At 44.7% G+C, this 21,133-nt stretch overlaps 1 protein-coding gene across 1 annotated transcript in view; it reads left to right on the top strand.

The window, feature by feature from the left end:
• Positions 1–6,874: 6,874 nt before the first annotated feature.
• ABCB7 (ATP binding cassette subfamily B member 7) overlaps positions 6,875–21,133 on the top strand; it is a 796,257-nt gene continuing 781,998 nt past the window's right edge. The window contains exon 1 of the mRNA XM_086918402.1: positions 6,875–7,067. Coding sequence (XP_086774528.1) covers positions 6,924–7,067 — 144 coding nt within the window. The 5' untranslated portion in view covers positions 6,875–6,923. The remainder of the gene's footprint in view (positions 7,068–21,133) is intronic.

Here is a 21,133-nt window from a genome sequence, read left to right as displayed (position 1 = left end):
CTTCTCATTTTCACATGCGGGCAGCCGTGTGTGGTCAGAACCCTGATAATGGCAGATAGAGGTACTCAAGGCTGGGATCTGGTAGTGGAGACTGCTGTGAGTCAGGAGTGGTAAAAACCAGGGTGTCCCCCAGAGAAGGCTTTTGATGTACAGGGGGAGTACGATAAAGAAAGATCACTGGGATCAGCATGGAAAACTGGGGTCACGTCAACGGCAGATCGGGTTGAAATGAATAAATGAAGAATTAAATTCTGAATTCCTAGAAATGATCCCTGGGCATGAGACAGTAAAGTTATCTTTCACGTGTTCAAATGCTGTGGGTCAGACCACAGACAGCAAATAAAACTATCAAGTTTTTATAGTGACACAAGAACTGGGCACACATATGATTATCAACAGTACATAAAGTAATCAGTAGTAAATGTAGTCGACACCGGATATTTATCTTGAAGATTTTTATACGTGTGGATGATCTTAAAATAGACAAACGCCAGTCGACACGTGTTTCGTCAAAGGACAATGCCTATGACTCTTCAGGGCTTTAAGAGCGTTGTGCAGGTATCGGAGGTCCGTGATATTTCTGACCCGGAATGCGGGTAAAAATGAAGAAAGGTAGGTATGGAAGTGGTCAGATTGGCGGGTGCGTCCGAGACCACGGGAGAACCTGTGAAAGCAGAGCTCCTCCTGTGCTCGTCTCGTCGGTAAGAGTGAAACCGACAAGTTTTTATAGCGTTCAGGCACAGCTCTCCGTAGCAGAGTAGGGGTGGGAACACATCACTGACAGAGATGATGACTCCAGGCTATTATTCTTGCAGTGTTATGTCTGTGACAACCAGCCACATGATGTCTCGTCACTTGAGGTTGCTGAGTGAGTTTTCCGGGAAGTACTGGTGGTGTGTCAAATGTGCTGTAGACAGGTCTTATGCATTTTAATCCATTGATTCGTACCACCACACGAAATGTGTTAGTCTAATCCCTGATGCATGGTACTTGGCAGGGGATATCATGCTCTATCGTGGTCGGCCATAACTTTCGACTTCGCTACGGTTTTATGCAACTAGATTTCCGCTATTTGTGCTTTGATCTTTTATGCGCTATATTTCACTTTAAAAATTCACAATTCCAGTTCTACTGATTGGATTTTTCTTGTATTGGTGTCAAATAATTTATTAAAATGTATTACATTTTTCTAAATTGGTGTAGAACTTTTCTTGTGTTGTAGTTTCCTTTTATTGCAGTTTAGGTGTTGCATAAATACTTTACACATTGCTTCTAAGTAAACCTGGCTATTTTTGTGACAGTCTACCAGAGCGTTAGGCATAGGATAATTAGTTGCTCTTTGTGTTTTACCCTGACAAGGATTGTGGCTGTTGCTAAGTGGGGTTTCACCCCCATCGACCAAAAAAACAATTTCTCACCATTCCCAGGTAAGATCAAATGAAGGGCAAAATCCTTCGAACCATAAACCTGTGCAAGCAAACCTTTTACCATGCCACACCTTTCTGAACTCTTCCCTCTGAGTCCCCCTCTCCAAAACTCCTTTTTACTCATCCAAAAGCATCCTCCTACTGCTAAGACCTACAAAAAAAAAATCCTTCACTCTTTTATCCCTCCACTATCCTTTTCAATCGAAATTAACAGACTAACATGTTCACTTCTCAAATTCCATATTAAACTGTACTAATATACTACCCAAATAACTGAATAACATATCCACTACTCAAATTACTTCATATTTTTTTTACTATACTAATTTTCAACAGTAATCCTTTATGGGTTCTGGAGTGGCCTGCTACTCGCCAGAAAAGTGCTTCAACACCCATCAGCGGTAACAAGTGCTATATGAATGCAAATCTTTCTTCCCTTTTTATCCCTTCGCTATCCTTCTCACGCCAAGTAACTGACTAATATTCACCAATGAAATTACTTCATATTTCACCATATTAATTCACCACTAATTCTTTGCAGGCTTCCTGAATAGCGTGCATCAACCAGCGCTATATAAATAAAAACCTTTGTCCTCCTCTATCCTTCTGCTCTCATTCCAAATCCAAATAACTGACTAACCTATCCACCACTTAAAATGTACTTGCATGTTTCACTATACTAATTCAATACTAATGCTCTATGGGTCCCGGAGTAGCGTGCTACTGGCCAAAAAAGCGCTTTGACGCCTCGTCAGGGGTATTAAGTGCTATATAAATGCAATTACAATACAATACATGGGGCTGTTATGCACTATGTAAATATTAATTTCAAGTTCAGGAATTTGTATAGCGCACTACTCACCCAGAGGGTCTCAAGGCGCTTGGGGGAGGGGGTGCATTATTTATCGAATAGCCAGGTTTTAAGTTCCTTCCTGAAGGAAATGTGGTTCTGGGTAAGGCGGAGGTGAGTGGGGAGAGAATTCCAGGTTTTGGCCGCCAAGTAGGAGAAGGATCTTCCTCCCATGGTGGATCTGTGGATGTGCGGAACTGCGGCGAGGGCTGGATTGGAGGATCTTAGTTGGCGGGTCGGTGTGTAGAAGGACAGTCGTGTGTTGAGGCATTCGGGTCCTAGTTTGTAGAGGGCCTTGTGTGCGTGGGTGAGGAGACGGAACGTTATTCTCTTGTTGACGGGAAGCCAGTGGAGGTCTTTCAGGTGACCGGTAATGTGAGCTTGGCGCGGGATGTCCAATATGAGTCTGGCTGATGCGTTTTGGATGCGTTGGAGTTTTTTCTGTAATTTGGATGTGGTTCCGGCGTAGAGGGTGTTTCCATAATCCAGTCGGCTAGTGACCAGTGCGTGGGTGACAGTCTTTCTTGTTTCTGTGGGGATCCAACGAAAGATTTTTTTGAGCATACGAAGTATGTTGAAGCAAGAGGATGAGACGGCGTTGACTTGTCTGGTCATCGAGAGGGAGGAGTCTAGGATGAAGCCTAGGTTACGTGCATGGTCTGTGGGTATGGGTGCCGTGCCCAGGGCCGATGGCCACCATGAGTCGTCCCAGGTAGAGGGGGATGATCCTAGGATGAGGACTTCCGTTTTGTCTGAGTTAAGTTTTAGGCGGCTGTTTTTCATCCATTCGGCTACTTCTTTCATGCCTTCATGAAGATTGGTTTTGGCGGTGTTAGGGTCTTTGGTAAGGGAAAGGTTCAGCTGGGTGTCGTCAGCGTAAGAGATGATGTTAAGGTTGTGTTGTCGCGCGACGGATGCGAGGGGACTCATGTAGACGTTGAAGAGGGTGGGACTGAGTGGTGATCCTTGTGGTACTCCGCAGATGACTTCGGTGGCCTCTGATTTGAATGGGGAGAGTTGGACTCTCTGGGTTCTCCCGGCGAGGAACGAGATGATCCAGTCCAAGGCTTTTCCTTGTATGCCGATATTGCTGAGGCGTTGTATGAGGGTGCTATGAAAGACTGTGTCGAAGGCGGCGGAAAGGTCAAGTAGGATGAGGGCAACTGTTTCTCCGTTGTCCAGTAGTGTTCGGATGTCGTCTGTCGCTGCAATAAGGGCGGTTTCGGTGATGTGTTTGGCCCGAAAGCCGGACTGTGAGGAGTCGAGGGAGTTGTTGGATTCAAGGAAGGCTGCGAGCTGTCTATTGACGGCTTTCTCAATGACTTTGGCAGGGAATGGAAGGAGGGAGATGGGGCGGTAGTTCTTAAGGTCAGAGGGGTCCACTGTGGGTTTCTTCAAGAGGGCGTTGAGTTCGGCCTGTTTCCAGCTTTCTGGGAAGGTAGCGGAGTTGAAGGAGCAGTTGATGACATCACGGAGATGGGGTGCGATGATGGAGTCTGCTTTGTTGAAGATATGGTGGGGACAGGGGTCGGTTGGCGAGCCTGAATGGATGGAGTTCATTAGGCGGATGGTGTCTTCAGTGGTGATTGGGTTCCAGGCGTTAAGGATGTTAGAGGGCGGTTTAGGTTCGGAGGTGGGTGGAGTGGACTGTTCTTTGGAAATGTTCTCAAAGCTGTTATTTATGTCGGCGATTTTGTTGTAGAAGAAAGAGGATAACGAGTCGCAGAGTTCTTGGGAGGGAGTAATGTCGTTTGAGGCTGTGGTGGGGTTGGTAAATTCTTTGACGATGTTGAATAGTTCCTTGCTGTTTTGGGCGTTGTTGTCGAGTCGATCCTTGAATGCCGACTTCTTGGTGGATCGGATCAATTGGTGGTGTTTGCGGGTGGCTGTCTTGAAGGTGGTCAGGTTGTCGGTGGTTGTTTTTTTTTCCATGTTTTCTCAAGAGTACGGCATAGTTTCTTGGATTTCTTAAGGTCCTCGTTGAACCAGGGGGTCTTTTTGCTACCCTGTTTGGATTGGTGGTTTGGTGGTTTTTCAAGGGTGCTAGTTCATCAGCGCTGTGAGTGATCCATTGTTTGAGTTTGGTGGCCGCTTGGTTTGGGTCCGATGAGAGGGCGGGAGGGTTTTGTTTGAGCGATGTGAGGAGTTGGTCGGTGGTGATTTTGTTCCAGTTTCTTCGTGGAATAGGTTGTGGGGGGTTGTGGGTCGAGGTCGTTTTGTAGCTGAAGTGAACACAGCTGTGGTCCGTCCAATGGAGAGCTGTGGTGTGATCGAAGGAGATGTGCTTGCAGCAGGTGAAGATTGGGTCGAGCGTATGTCCGGCTATATGGGTGGGGGTGTCAACAAGTAGTTTAAGACCAAGATTGGCCAGGTTGTCCAGAAGGGTGGTGGTGTTGCCGTCGTTTTTCTTTTCCAGGTGGAAGTTGAGGTCTCCCAGTAGAATGTAGTTCTCGGAGGCGAGGGATGTGGGAAGTCAGTGATGTCTTCGCTGAATTGTTTACGGGTTCCTGGTGGTCTGTAGATGAGGGTGCCTCTAAGTGTGGTCCTGGGGTCCGTGTGGATCTGAAAGTGGAGGTGTTCGGCGGTTGCAAGGTTATCGTCGAGGCTGGTCGTGATTCTGATGGTGTTCTTATGGACGATGGCGATGCCTCCTCCTGTTTGGTTGGTGCGGTCTTTTAGGATGATCTTGAAAGCGTCCGGGATGGCTATGGCGATGTCGGGCGCTGAAGAGGCGTTCATCCAGGTTTCTGTAAGGAAGGCGATGTCCGGTGAAGCAGTGTCCAGTAGGTCCCATAGTTCAGTGGCGTGTCTGTGGATTGAGCGGGTGTTCAGCAGGATGAACTTCAGGTGGTTAGGGTTGGAGCTGTGTTTGGAGTTAGTGGATTTGGTGTGGGTCTTGATGCAGGCAAACTTGCAGGAGTGGCAGGCGAAGGGAGCGTGGGTACGTCCTGGGGCAGCCTCGTAGCATTGTGGTGTGCGTCCGGGGTAAAGGGCTAGGAGGGTGGCTGCGTCATACGTTATGCGGGATGAGTGCGGTTTGCGGGGGCCAGGGGGTCTGGAGCTAAGCGCGATCCAGGCGCGGACGGGCGTAGACGGGCTTACCTTTGGCGCAACTTCGGCGCGCATAGGGCGCGACCGCTGCGCGTGAACGCTGCACGCAAATGCATCTGTCATAAGTGGATAGTGGAAGGGCTGCTGGGAGCCGGGATCGTGGTGGAGGGGACGGGCTCCGATGCACAACAACAAGATGGCTGGTGAAACGAAACTGGAAGAGGCCGGGGCACACACAGGGTTACGCTGTCGGAGGGGGCACTGGGACAAATAGGCAAAGCGGGCAAACTTTAGGTAAACACAGCGGGGGCAATGCGAAATAAATATAAATATGGCCCAAAAAAGCGAGCAGCCCACTACACCAAAAACGGCTGAATAGTGAGCGCTATGATGGCGGAAGCAGCTGGGGAGGCAATGCGAGCAGCACAATAACTTTAAAATGCAGAGCAATACAGTGGCAGGTGAGATAGTGTAGTAACGATACCCAGGTGGACCAGGGGTCGTAAAATTCCTCTCTTTCCTACAGTTTAAAAAGCTTCTACAATGGAATGTAGTGGCCTCTGCTATATCTGGTTTTTGAAGCGCTAAAATCTCACACATATTTGTAAGTGTCAAAAACTTAAGTTGCTTTGTTCAATAAAAGTAACAAGTGTCTCCTTCAGAAAGGCTTTCACGTACATTATTCAGAACAACAAATAGAAGGAGGGTGAAGGTGAACGCTGCTACGTGATTAGTAGGAAAGTCAGTGTAGGAAAAGTCCGTGTCAGCGGTTTAAAGAAAAGGTCGAGAATGCTGTAAATTTAGTAACCATAGTTATTTTAAAGGCGGAAGTGGGTGAAAAATCAACGCAGGCGGCTTTTTACAACTACATTAATTTCTAGTACATTTCTATTAAAAAGAAATTTTACAAAGAAACCAGCTTCAATAATAGATCTGAGTGAAATGTAATCATTGTAGAATATTGAAGCAACAAAAAAACAATCTCTATTTTTTAGAGCTTTTTTTTTAAACAACCTTTTTTCAAATATGTTTAAAGACAATAGAACACATTTCCAAACAAACATCGCTACCATAACAGGAAAGACCTGTTATTTAAAAGACAAGCTGGTCATGTGTTTATTTACAGGAGGAACACTGCAAGCCGAAGATGGCTCCAAGCTTGTAGACTCGTTTCAGTTTGACATCTGACTCATTTGGCAATTTCTATTCTTCTCTCCGTTAGTTATTTTCTTTCGGTTTAACATCCCAGTAGCTGTATTCAGGGAATTCACCATCAACATCGAGGACGCCGTGTTTTTATATGTGAAATAATTTGTAAGAGTTTCTTGTTGTTTTAAAGACATTAAAAGGCAAAGGCAGCTTGATTCCCGACCTTCACACTCGCAGACAAGTGTCGGAAGTAACTTCCGTCACGTGAATCTGTCCTTGTTGTCCTTTCCGCTGCTCCCCGTTTTGTGCCTCTTACACACCTCAGCTGCAGTCCTTCATTTATGTCGGTGGCTGTCACTGGAGCGGCTGCTTTGTCCTTTCTCTGTGTCTATGTAAGTTTAGAGTCCGCTACTTCCCACCTTGCCTGTTTCTTTTCCCGGGCCATCATGGCGCAGGTGCTGCTCCTACAGGGATGTGGGGCGAGGGTTCAAAGGCGGCGACTGGCCGAACTGCTGCGGGGGTCAGTGTCTGGCTATCACTGGAGGGGATCCGAGGAGCGGAGCAGACTGGAAGGCTTCGCCGGACGCCAGGTACGGGACTGTCTGTGCTCCAGGGGAGAGGTCAGGAGCCACCAGGGTAGTTGTGACAGGTAGGGGTACATGAGGAGTGTGGCTCAAGAGGAGAGTAACAGGAGAATGCTGACTTTGACAAGGAGTGAGCATGAGAAGTTATACAAGTAGGGCTTACTCCTGCCATGGAGAACTCAAAGAACTATCATGTTAGACTTAGAACTCATGCTGGGATGAAAACCACAGCCAACGAGGAAAATAGTTAAAGTATCCTGTCTGTAAACTATGTGCAAAGTATTATTACAACTTCATATATAAAATATACAAAGCTTGCCACGGAAGGCATTTTTAGAAGGACAGCTAGCTTATCTTTGCCAGACGTGTCCGGTAGAATCGACCAGGCTTGTCACGGGTTAAATACTGTCAGCTTGCATGGGAGAAAGGACTCTCACTGAACGAGTGAGTGTGATGCCCTCCGGGCTTCTCGGAGGGGGACGTGTGCTAGGCATGCTATTCACACAGGAGGCTCGTCAGAGGAAGTGTGTGTGATCCCATCAAGGCTTGCCATAGGATGTGTGTTTATTTTATTGCTTTGTGCACACTGTAACATTCAGTTGCTTCTAGGTGATGATGATGGAGCACAGAATCAACATACGGAGCACATTTGATTAGTGCTAAACTGTTCAGTATTGGCTGCATTGACTGCGCCCAGTAGGCATCGCCAGGACGAACACATGGGCAGGCCAGATTAAGATAACAAGTCTCGTAGTCCTGCCAGTTTGATGCCCTGGCTGGTCAGTCCTGGTAACAGTAACCTCGCGCAGTAGGCATTTGCAAAATATACTAGAGGGTATACATTAGCAGGATATGTGGTGGATAGTTTCATAGGATTAGAACATGTGTGTCTTATGTTCTGTTCTGCTGTGCGTCAGTAATTGGTCCTGGTGGATATACCCGGACAGATTACTCCGGAGGCTAGGGTCTGCTTCTGGGGAGCGTCAGTCACTGCTATGCTTACATCTGGTTCTGCAAGTGACTAGAAGACTTTGTTGTGTTGCGTGCAAGTTGACTTTGAGCTTATATTGGAAAGTATTTGAGTGCTGTGCCTTCAATGCAGTTATATGTGAAGCAGAGGATCTTGAATGTGATTATTTATTTATTGAATCCAGTTTAGGCACATGCCGCCTGTTGTTGGTTAATTTGTTATTCCCATAATCGGGCATCCTCCTGCCATTTATACTTTTACGTAGCCTTTTCGATAGGCTCGGTTTCCAATGTACAAAGCATTACCTCTATGAAGACGCCACTAACCACGGACCCCTCATCCGTAAGGTGACGTTGAGGAGCTATGGCAGAGTGGGTTTAACTCAGGAGTTTAATTTGCTGATTGGGTGCTTTGACTTCTGCTCTTACATGTGCATTTAGGCTCGGATCAAAATTAATTGCATCCCACATTTCATACTTTGGCTTTGATGGGGACACCCTATCCAAAGGACCTATAGGGGTGGACACTTTGTGTCATCGGTTTTGAAGGGGCATGCCTGGCCTAGGACCAGGATTTCTGTTTTTTTAGGCATTTATAAAGAGGGTGTTTTGCCCCATCCATGCTTCAGTTGTTTTTGAAACCTTGTTCATGGTTTCAAAAGCCAGTGATTCTGAGGTATACTTATGTGTCAACTGCGCATACACGATGGTCGATGTGGAACTGTACCATAAGGGGCGTTAAGTCCACGATGAAAGGAGGCGAGTCAAAGAGAAGAGCTTTGGAATGCTACAAACAACCTTGGGGCGGTGAGATGAGTTTTCCTATCCCTACAGTTGATGTGCATTTTTCAAGCAATGACTTGAACTATCTAGTTATCCACTGGAGTCTGTGGAATGGGTGTTGTGGTCTACAGTTTCAAATGTTGGTTGAAAGGACTAGCAGTATCAGGATGCTGGTAATCTTTCATCTGCTACTATATGTAGATTGTCTTCAGGCGTTCTCTTATGCACAGTCTGTTCCATTTTAGGCCTGAGCCCAAATTGGTTCATGTCAAGAGACTCAATTCGTTATTGGATCTGGATAGTGACCATATTTTTCTCATAGTTTAGAGATCAATTGAGAGCCTGTTGGGGTTTGTGGAGTCTAGAGTGTGCTTTCTCAAGAAGGGAGTGAAGAAGCAGCAGTTGAGAGCACTAGGGACTTTGTCGTCAGTGAGGCTTGTGCTAATGACTGGCCACTTGACTGACGAGTATGTCTTTGTGGGCAGCTACAATAGTGGGAGACCAGGGTTCACCTGCATCATTTCTAGGTTTTAGAGAGTCGTCACTGGGGCGAACTCAAACTTGTGTACCAAGAAGAGGGAATGTATGCCAAATAAAGTGTGGATTCGTGCCACATAGAGAAGACTGCCACACGAAGAAGATGGCTAAAGAAGGAGTATCGAACAGGAATGCTGGGCTTGTCACATGTACATTGTGTGATGCCTGCCATTGTTACACTGCCACTGCTTTAGCTTCAAAACATTCCTCTGCCATCACCCCTAACTGCCACCCTCTCCCCCGCACACACCATCACCACCATTTGAGCTGCCATCTGATGAATGCACACACAATCTTTGTGCGAGAATAGACAAAAAAAGTCTGACTTCATATGTGACTCAAACCCAGACCTGTTTTACATCAATTAAACCTGGTAGGTAGTTGGAACTGCACAATGATATCCTGCCTAGACACTGAAACCCTATATAGAATTGGCAAGGCAAAACCTGAGTAAGCTTAGCTGTGATGTACAAGAAATCCATTAAAGCTGCATAAATCGAATCTAGATGACTGTCAGGCTGCTAAAAGAAGCAATCCTGCCCCTTCTTTCTCCTGAAGTTTTCTGCTACCACCAAGTAATGGAGAATTCACAGATATGCTCCTAGACACCAGTTCCTTCAAATATCACGACTACTGTGTCCTGTATCACTTGAACATCTGTTAAGACAAAATACAATCAAAATAACATCATAACTAGCTTGGAAGTTTACAACCTCCATTTGCTAATCGCGAGACCTACCCACACAACTGGACACATGATGGGTGTTGTCAACAATCCAGAATAAGTCGAGATCAAAGGAGGTGACTCTGTTCTCTGGAGCATCCATCATCTCATTACTTTTTGTTTTGATGCCCCATTAAGGCCTGGGCCGATTCACCTTTCCACTTGACAATAGAACAAGTTCAACATGTATGAAGTCAAGTGGTCCTGACTTCGGCCTGAAACTCTGAACATATAGCCACTGTAAACAAATGTACAACAAGATAAGCAAAGGATAAAAACAGACGAATCCCGCTCAGAAATTCAGCAGAGCCAAAAAAGAAATGAAAGATACTATGGATGAAATATAAAAATTGTAAAAATGCAGCAATGAGCTCTTTGACACTAATGGTACCAATTAAAGAACCATTTAGACAGAAGCTCAGTAGTCAAACAGAATTTCCAACAAGTGTGGTACTAAAATATTGTCCAAAATGCTAACCGACTCTTTTAACCCAGAATACACCTTTGTAACAATGCCTCAATCACAATATTTGTGTGACATAATGACCAGTCTCCTCATCACCAAAGCAAAAATATCACAACTTTGTCTAGCAAATCAATCACAAAATAAAAGCAAACACTAAATTAACCTGTGCTTAACTTTCTGGTAGCTTGGCACAAAAGCAGTCAGGCTTAGCTTAGAGGCAATTGGCAAAGTATTTATGCAGCACACTAAGAGAATTAAAGTGAAAACAACATAATAAAATCCCACATCAATTTTAGAAAAATAAAGTAATTCCCATAATTGGGCTTCCTCCTGAAATTTGTACTTTTTTGTAGCCTTTTAATTTTTTTGGGCTCGTATTCCAATCTTGTTCCAATTTACAAAGCATTACCTCTGTAAAGACATCACTAACCACAGACCCCACATCCATACGGTGGTGTTGAGGAGCAATGAAAGAGTGGGTTTAACTAACCCTCATGTGTTGTGTAGGAACTATCCAAATGGGTGACTTTTCTGTATTAAAAAGGAATGTTTGGCCATAGCTGAATGATTATTTTGCCATATTGAAATGGCAGTTTAAACTGCACACGCAGGCTGCAATGGCAGGCCTGAGATGCGTTGAAAAGTGTACGCAGCACATATATTTTATACAAGAATCAAGTTGGGTCCATTAATATTGAACACGTCCCACTTTGTATTCCTTTTATGTTTCTCTGAGTGAGGAGAGCATGATTGACTGAGCTAAAGGGTTCTAGATCTGTTACCACGATTCATGGGGGATCAGTGTTATGTTCAGTGGTTACCAGAACCATTTGCTACCTGCCAAGGTTTGGAGGTACTCATGGTAGTACTGTGAGCTAGCTGGCGTATAGGACAACATATCCTAGGGGGTGCATGAAATCAGTTTGGCACCATCCCAATGATTATGCTGTCTACCGACACACAGTTCCTACTGTAGGGTCGAAACTACACAACATGTCGTCGCCAACATTGGTTGGGTTCTTAATTTAATGGATTGCCTGAGTAGTTCAATCATGCCTTATTAGAGACAGTTACTTGCCTCCTAACCAGAGACATCTGTGGTGGTAGGGAAAATTCTCCTCAGCTGAGTAAGTAACTTCTACATATTGGCTGTAGACTGTTAAAGCTTGAACTCTTAAAGGATCTGATTCCCACTATGTTTAACCACTCTGTAATTTTATTTTTTATTATGTCTGGGGACGGAGATCTTCAGGCATTGAACATAGCTGAGAACTGCAGACATGTGGTTACTCTGAAACTATTACACCACGGTCTCACACCCAGGGGTGGACCCGTTACCTTCGTGGTTGAGGCACACAAAGCATTTATGACAGGGGTGTTCTATTCTTGGGTTACATTCCCGGCTGCAGACAATGTTTATTTCATTATAAAGTTTTATATAGCGCAAACATGATCCCGAAGGATATCGGAGCGCTTTGCAATTTGAGGGAAAGGAAGGTAACAGTTGCAGTACAGGCTTCAAAGAAATATCACTCCAAACAAAACAAAATGCATACCAAACAAAAAGGTTACACAATTGTTACAAAATGATTTCACATCTACACTGAGGAGGAAATATACAATAGCTATACTCCATATGAAGAAATAGAAAAACCTCTAACCTACCAAGAACACACAAATTGGTTTAAAGGCACCCTCCCACACACAACAGCAAATGTTAGACTTGGTTCGACAGCAATGAAGGAGCAACATGGCCAGTGTTAGCAGGTTACACACCGCATCATAATGTTGATAATTTATCAACAGCAGAGGTCCGAAGACTGTACATGTTAAATTGTCATGTACTGTAGTTATATTGGACACCGCACATCATTAGTCTCTTTTGTCGAGCATATTAATACTTTTGTATGTTGGTAATCTAGTTGGTATGCCATAGTATTTTACATGCCACTATTTAGGGAATAGATTTATTAATTCAACCTGCACATTGATCATTTTCAACTGAGTTACTGACTTAGGCTATGGTCCTAGATGAAAGGGAGTACAATAAGTATGCAGGGAACAAGGACTTTGGGCCTTTAAATGAGAAAAATATGGTTTTGTAGGTATACATGTATATGTTTTACTCACCACTACATTCTGAGTTCTTTGGAGGCACCTCTTGCGTGAAACAGAGACAGCATAGTACAAAGCCATTTGCATAAACCAGTAGGGATATGATGACAAAAGTGGTTGCCTGATCTTCTTTGAGGATCACAGAGATGGGTAAAAAACTCTGCGGTGTCGGTTGCTATAAAATCATGATTGTTACTTATTAGTCCGATCAGCCGTAGGGTGGTCTTCTCAAGCTTTTTGTCTTACTCCTCCTGTTTCTGCTGAATTCGTTTTTGTTGTCTTTAGGACTCTGCACACTTTACCACTGCTAACCTGTGCTAAAGTGCTTGTGCTCGCTTCTTTAAACATGGTAATTGGCTTGCACCCAATGGCACACTGAATTTACTTGCAAGTTCCTAGTAAAGTGGTACTACATGTATCCAGGGCTGTACATTAAATGCTACTAGTGGCCCTGCACTACTCATTGCTTCACCCTCTAAAGTACACCAATCAACATAAATCTATTCCCCAAATAATGGTTTATGAACTACTATGGCTTAACAACTAAATTATAAACAGCAACCAGCAGTACCCATATGCTCGACAAAAGTGACTCATGGTGTGCGTGTCCAATATAACTACAGTACATCGCAATTTAACATCCATATATGGAATTTGCACTGTAAATGTGCATGAGAAGAATAATACACAATGCAACCCACTGCTTGAAAACAGCATGACAAACCATAATCCTCATCTGTGACTAAATCACTGGTACTGGGTACCCATTGAGTAGCATGCTGCCAGTCTTCAGTAGTTCTCCAGCACCCCATCTGGTGTAGGAATCACTATATACATACCATATCAGAGGGAGTGAGTAAGTGTGACTGTGTGAGACCTACACCGGAGAAAATAAACTTATCACAAGACAAGACTGTGCCTGCAACCTGGCACAAAGAGTTGACACATTTTCCATAGGAGGACATTGTGTCCAAATTGCCAGGCATTGCAAAGGCCTATTGCAGTAAGAAGCTGGGCTCACTGACTATAGTGCCCCATTCATTCGCTCTATGTGTGCCTTTCCTACATAACCAAGGATTTTCTGTTAACGTAGCTGCCAGGCAAGTTAAGTATATTACCATTTATCAGGATCAGCTTACGTATGACTGATATTGATTATTCTTCGAGGGTCGATAGTCCAAGGCAGTGGCTCTTCTCATGGGTGCATGACTCCAACACAGAGGGTTCGTGACCGTAGAGAAAATTAAACCCTATTAGCAGATTAATAAAGTGTATTTGTGTGTGTATGTGCGCACGTGTATGTATATATGTGTATGTATGATATATAATGAGTGTGCATGTATATGTGCCAAATGTACAATTGAACATTCTAAAACGCTCTATAAACGTAAAGGAGTTTGAAGCTGGAGGCTAAAAATTAAAGTTGGTATCCTTTGCTTGATGTGTGGAAGCAGCACAAGTACAGCAGACAGTATTTCGTATGAACGATTGGTAGCCTCAATTAAAACACTGGTATGTGCCGACAAAAAGAGAACATAAGGGGGATGGGAGCACACTGCTTCACCTCCCAGCACAGTTCGCCCCTTTGCATCCTGGTAAATGCAGGTCAATTTTAGATGCTTACTTGAAGTTTTGCGGAGTGTTTCACCAAAGTTGGTGCAGGTTAGTGCTGTTAATCTCTAGACACATGTGTTTCTGGATTTTATCCTTCATCTGTAGAGATTAAAAGGAAATTCATCTGGGGTTTGCTGAGAAAGCTGCCACATTCCTCTCAGGCCTCTGTACCTCTCCCTGGTGCGCAGGTGCATCTCCAAGAGCTCGTCATCTCAGAGGCTCAAGGGAGCCTTTTCAAACAGAAGGGGGATGGGAGGTGAAGCAGTGTGCTCCCATCACAGAACATGCATTTGGAGCAAAAAAGATAATATGCTAGAGAATAGTTTTTGCCTTGTGTTTTAGCCCTAAAACTACATTTGTAATAGCTTCCACTCTTTCATTACAATTTCGATGTATTTTTTAAATATTGTTTGTTTGTGAATTAAATAAAATGTTTGTTCATTTGCGTATTGGTATGTTTGTTTTGTGTTGTTTTGAGGTTTAAATGATAGAAATTGCTTTAAGCCGGGTTCCCCGGCCTCCAGGAGTGATTCAATTGGGGAGCCACAGAAGTCCCAAGGTTAAGAACCGCTGGCCTGAGACATAAGCTACCTGCATTCTGCAAACTTTCTTACTCACGCTAATGAGTTCAGGTTCTATCTGTGTGAAATTGTAGGTCATCTGCCTTAAAGTTGTTATGGAACTGTCGCCTTTCCAGAAAAAATGAAAATGTTCTTTCTGCAATTTCGTATATGATTGAATCACCTGTCGATTTGGTGGTTTCTGTGATATCTTGAACTATTATCTTGTATTCTCTATCGGTCTATATTTTATTGTCGTTTGCTAATAGTCTTCCGTGCTGTTGCACTGATTGGTAACGTCAGATTGCCACCCCTTCTCCGGCACTGTTGAGACAGCAAAGTAAACACATTATTAATATTATTATTACACGCTTTGGCTTACATTAACAGAGGTCAAAGTACATCATGGATTATCCACAGCAAACAAAGGTACAAAGGCATAAATGCTTACTTAGTGCGCCATATTCCGCAGTCTGTGTATCTTTCATGTCTGGGTCCTAAAATATTCTTTGACCATACCCTGTTGTAACGGTAAGGGGAACTCTTTCTTGACTTCTAGCACATTCTCTTGACTGTAAGGTACAGTCGTCTGCATTGGCGTGAGTACTAGTCTGATAAAACGATTTCGTATGGGTAGGTAGTCCGGAGGCTTCTCATTGAACACTTTAAGTACATTTAAAAATTCACTGTGTTCCCCTTTTTTAGAACGACTTTGTTGATGGCCATTATTTCAAAACATGTTTTTATTTGATTTTAAATGTACTATGATTTTTCTTAAAGAGGGCCTTGGTATCGTACATTGTGTTCAGTATCCAGGAAAGAGGTACTCCCGTTTTTGGCACCTGATATATGCTTGAACATCAGCATTTTTTTGTTCTTTTTTTTTTATTTGGTCAGTTTTTGCTCTGTGCTTTTATTTATTCATTTTTACAAGAGACTGTGTTTAAAAATAGTATGGGTTTAAAAGCACCTTCTGCAGGGTTCCTTGTGTATCCATCAGTTTTCAGGCAACAATAAAAATTTAAAGGTAGCTTTGGTGATTTAATAATCCTGCTTTAGAGAGATCGGAGTTTTGTCTAGTGGCAGATTTGTCTCAACCTGAAGTAGTGCAGAGGGTTTATGTGCCTGCTGCAATTAACTTGTACCATGCAGATCATAGGACTCGTGTGAGTGACCTATGAGTTACGCTATAAAAAAAAAACCAAATGTGTATCAAAGAGGAGCTTTGGAGAGATGAGGGGCACTGTTGGAGGGTGGTAGTGAGGGAATTTGTGTAGAAGGGTGTCTTGTTGGGAGGGGTTGCCAAAAAGATTGCCGCACCGGTTTCCACAACTTTTAAAGCCAGTCCTGCACAGTCCCATAAGAAAGCTTTTTCTCTAATTCTGCCTCCTTGTGTTGGTTGGGGGTGGTTCATATGTTGTGTGTTTCTGATTCTTCAAAGGGGTTTCTTATCAGTTCTCTTGGCCAAATTGCTGTGGTCATTCACTTTTGACTGGATCTTTTTTTTAACATCCCCTGGCTGCACACATTTACAATGCTTCTACTAAAGCTGATCATACTGTTTAAGCCCCATTTACTGTCAAGATCAGATCTCTTCCTACAGAAAAGGCAGACCGATTCTAACAAAATACTAGAATGCTTGCATTTTATTACTTAGTTGTATAAAAGGAATTTCCTATTCATGCTTCAGTACATTTCTTTGCACTTTTTAGGCATTATCGGATTGATTTTTTTCAGCTTAATTTATTTGGTCATTATGATTACATCCTAATTGTTGTAATAAACATTGCGTATTGAAAATAAAGTTAATATGCAATAGCTATGTTATATTTTACTACTAAACAGGCAGCCACAAGTAGTTATCTTGCGGACAACAGAGTCATGATTTGAATGGTGAAGCAGATGCAGTAGCACCCGGCCCAACAGTTGTCAGAACTCCTTTAAACACACAATATTGCTATATTTGACTACTAAACAGGCAGTCACAAGTGCAGTTTTCTTGCAGTCAACAGGGTCATTATTTGAATGAGGCAGCAGATGTAGTGGATCCAGTTCCAAAAGATGTCCGAACTTCTGTAAACACCTAATATTGCTATATTTTACAACTAAACGGGCTGTCATAAGAGCAGTTATCTAGCAAGTACTAGGGTCATGATTTCAGTAGTGCAGCAGGTGCAGTGGCACCAGGACCAAAAGCTCAAGGCTCCCCACTAAACACCTGATAATATATTTAATTCCTAAACAGGCAACCACGAGTGCAGTTACTTAGTAGACAACAGGGTCCTGATTTGAATGGTGCAGCAAGTACAGCAGCACCGGGCGCAAACTTTGTCAGAACTCCTCTTAACACATAATATTGCTATATTGAACTACTAATAAAGCAGTCACTCATGCATGTATCTAGCAGGCACTACTGCTATGATTTCAATGGTGCTGCAGGTGAAGTCGCACTGGGGACAAAAGTCGTCAGAACTCCTAAACGGCACGGGTTTTGTCAGGAGTAGCAGTAGAATTTGGGGCCTCACCTCTTGCATGTGGCCCTATAGCAAGCAAAACTTCGGCAGTTGAGAGCCTCGCATTTTTGAGTGATCCAAGGGCAGTTGCCCTCATCATCCAACTAAAGTTTCAGATAATGAAACCATGACAACACTCCCCGAGTTCATAGCGTTAGCTCTCTAAATTATTTGTCAATGAGCTGTCCAATCTAAAAGTATTTAGGGTCTCATTAGCAATATTGCCACCCTTTATTGGGCTAGTTTGATGTTACAATTCTATTTTAAACCAGCAACTATAATGTACTTAACATCTGTGGGAAACCGAGCAAGTACAATCAAAGGAGGAACGTTGAACTTCATTTCTTGCCTGCTCAATTAGAATATTTGAGCTGCCTGCATTTGTCAGTGCAACCACATAGTTTGCTAGTCTCTGCAGCAAGTCACCTTGTAGGTCAAAGTTACTACATTGCATAGATAGTGCCTTTGCTGTTTGCTTTTAACGTATGTCACAGAGATATCAAGGGAAGATTGCTATCCTACACCAACAGCGAGGTGGTCGGAGGTGTCCCTTCCTGTGGTTATGCTCTGTGTTGAAATTAATACCATAATAGCATGGTGAAGCTATTACAGTATTAACCCCATAACACCTTGTCCTTGTGCATGAACAGGTGTTTTTATGTATAGTGCATTTTTAGGTCTCGGCTAAAAGACGCGCGTAAGCGCGTCTCCGCCGAGATCTTATGTCAGCGAGTGGCAGTCCCAGGAGACAGTCCAGGTCACGCGCATCCTTCCAGGCGATTTGTAGCTGGAACGCGCGCTGTGGCCAGGCGCTGTCTCCTGGGAAGCGCAAGCACAACACACGCATGCGCATACACACACACACACACGCGCCCATGCACGCACGCACATACATACATACAGAGACACCACCCCTGACTCATACTCACGCGCGCGCACACACACAAGTGCACCGAGGCCCCCCCTCCCCCTCCCCCGCCGTCACGCACATACATACACACACACACGACCATACACACACACAAGTGCACCAATCGCGCTCCAGACCCCCCTCCCCCGCCGTCACCGTCGCGCACATACATACACACACACGAGCATACACACACACAAGTGCAGCAATCGCGCTCCAGAACTTACCTTACCTCAGCACGCGGCGCCCAACCTCCTGCTGGCGCGGCCCCGGGGCTCTACACCCCTCACAGGAGCCCCGGGCCGCGAGACGCTACGACTCCGCCTGCCTCCTCTTCCGGTGTGAACGTGGCCCCGCCCCCGTCACAGGCGACCGTGCCTGACTTCCGGGGCGGCGAGCTTGGTAACGAATCTGGTGCTATCTCTTGGTTTAGAAAACGTAATTGTGTCGTCCATTGTACCCCTTGAGACATGTGCACGATACTGGGATAGTTATGCCTCTCCAGTCAAGAAGGCATGCATTAACAAATCTTTCAAGGGCTTTTGGAGACTCAGACAGACACCATGCCTCAGCTGTCGATCAATGAGAACACATGCTCCCACTGCAGGTAAGGAAGGACAACAGCCAGCTGAAGCACTGGAATGCAGAAGACCAGCCAGCAAGAAACACAACAAATATATGGTGTTAGGGTTCTCAAGTCCTCCTTTGCCCATTAGTTTCTATCTCACCCAAAGTTGCTTTGATCTTCTGTTTCTGCATTTCGAATAAACACAGAAAGGACTTCCCACTGCATGCAGAACACTGGCACCCAGCCTGGGCGATGGCTGTAAATAACTGCTCCCACGTGCCTCTAATTTCAACAATAATAATTACACTAAACAGCTTTATCCTGCCCATCTGCTTGCACGACATGGCAGCTTGGCATGGCACCCTGGCATTGCCATCCACTGAACTTGGATCCGCAGCTTGTCAGGCACCTCCGCATGTGCAGGCGCTTCAAGACTTTGAAGGGGACCATATTGCCTGCAGACCAGCAGTTGGCGAAGAGCTCGCATCATATTTTACTTCTATTACAGTGATGGAGCAGACAGATGGTGAGTGGTGAGTGCAGAGTGGTGAGTGCAGAGTGGTGAGTGCAGAGTGGTGAGTGCAGAGTGGTGAGTGCAGAGTGGTGAGTGCAGAGTGGTGAGTGCAGAGTGGTGAGTGCAGAGTGGTGAGTGCAGAGTGGTGAGTGTGCAGAGTGGTGAGTGTGCAGAGTGGTGAGTGTGCAGAGTGGCGAGTGTGCAGAGTGGCGAGTGTGCAGAGTGGCGAGTGTGCAGAGTGGCGAGTGTGCAGAGTGGCGAGTGTGCAGAGTGGCGAGTGTGCAGAGTGGCGAGTGTGCAGAGTGGCGAGTGTGCAGAGTGGCGAGTGTGCAGAGTGGCGAGTGTGCAGAGTGGCGAGTGTGCAGAGTGGCGAGTGTGCAGAGTGGCGAGTGTGCAGAGTGGCGAGTGTGCAGAGTGGCGAGTGTGCAGAGCAGTGAGTGTGCAGAGTGAGTGTGCAGAGTGAGTGTGCAGAGTGAGTGTGCAGAGTGGTGAGTGTGCAGAGTGAGTGTGCAGAGTGAGTGTGCAGAGTGAGTGTGCAGAGCAAGTGTGCAGTTGAGTGCAGAGTGCTGTGTATTGGCAATGTTAATGACAATGGCCATTTATTTTTGATTTAAAGAAAAAAAAAGAAATGTCATGAGCAATGCCAATAGCTCTACCTTTAATGATGCCGAGACCATTGCATTGCAAATGCTTGTTTACTAACCTACTAATATGAATGAAATGTAATTAACAAGATGAGTTTTATATTTCATTAATTTTTCATTGTTTTCAAGGTTAACAAGAAAATAAACATTAGAGCTTCTAGTGGCCATACCTCCTAAGGTAATTCAAAAGCCCCTCACTCATTCCTTCTCACTTCACTCCCACCTTCCTCTTCAACAGTCCAAGGAGGCAGTATATCATTCCTAAACTCTGTCATTCCCCTTGCCTTTTTCTATCTTGCCTCATGCTGAAAGCATGCAACACCCTGTTATCCTCATTTCCCTTGTTGTATCTTATAGTTGTAGAATATCTAGAAGTTGATTGTTATTCCATACTTAAAGCATCCATCGCAGCATCACCTTCATTGGTCTGAGCTCGATGGCATTGGCTATTGTCCTAAATCATTGAAGCCGTGGAAGTCCTAGGACATCTGCAAATGCTTCTAGAGCAGAACATGCTGTAAGAATACTTTGAGTCTGCTCAAATAGTATTCTATTCTATGTTATGTTAATTTTAATTTGTAAGGCGCAACAGCTACCCAAAATGGGTTTCCTGGCTGATTAGTGCCAAGGTTTGATATAACAGAGGTACAACCAACACCACACCAGTACAGATAAGGCAGCAGCAATAGGATATTTTTTCTGGTTTGAGTTGAACTATATCATGCTGATGTTTTATCAGAAAAAGATAAATTGAAATGTTCAAAGACATGAGCAGATCTCAAATATGATGTAATATTGAGGGGGGGGAGGAGCCTGGCTCGGGAGCAAGATGGCCGCTTGACTCCTCAGCTCCGCTGACCATCTCGCCATTCTCCCGATTTCCGCAACATCCTGATCCTAGTTCTTGTGTTGCTTGCCGGCAGCGGAATCGGGAGGCGGTCCTGATCGTGCTGATGTGCTTCTTTGGTTGATCCCGGCAGGGGAAGCGCCGAAACGCCCTCACCTTCCTCTCCTGCTTCCCGGACGGGACCGGGTCTTTGTCCTTTGCTAGCGTCCGACTCTTCACGGAACGACGGCGGCCATTACCGGCACTACGGAGTCGGCTGGCATGGCGGAGCAGCTGTTCTACACCCTCCGCTTCCCACTCCGCCTGAT

Source organism: Lissotriton vulgaris, chromosome 4_1 (genome assembly GCF_964263255.1).
Source record: "Lissotriton vulgaris chromosome 4_1, aLisVul1.2, whole genome shotgun sequence".
NCBI classification, from domain to species: Eukaryota; Metazoa; Chordata; class Amphibia; order Caudata; family Salamandridae; genus Lissotriton; species Lissotriton vulgaris.
The sequence above is the reverse complement of the archived record's forward strand: the minus strand, read 5'-3'. Positions and strand labels throughout refer to the sequence as shown.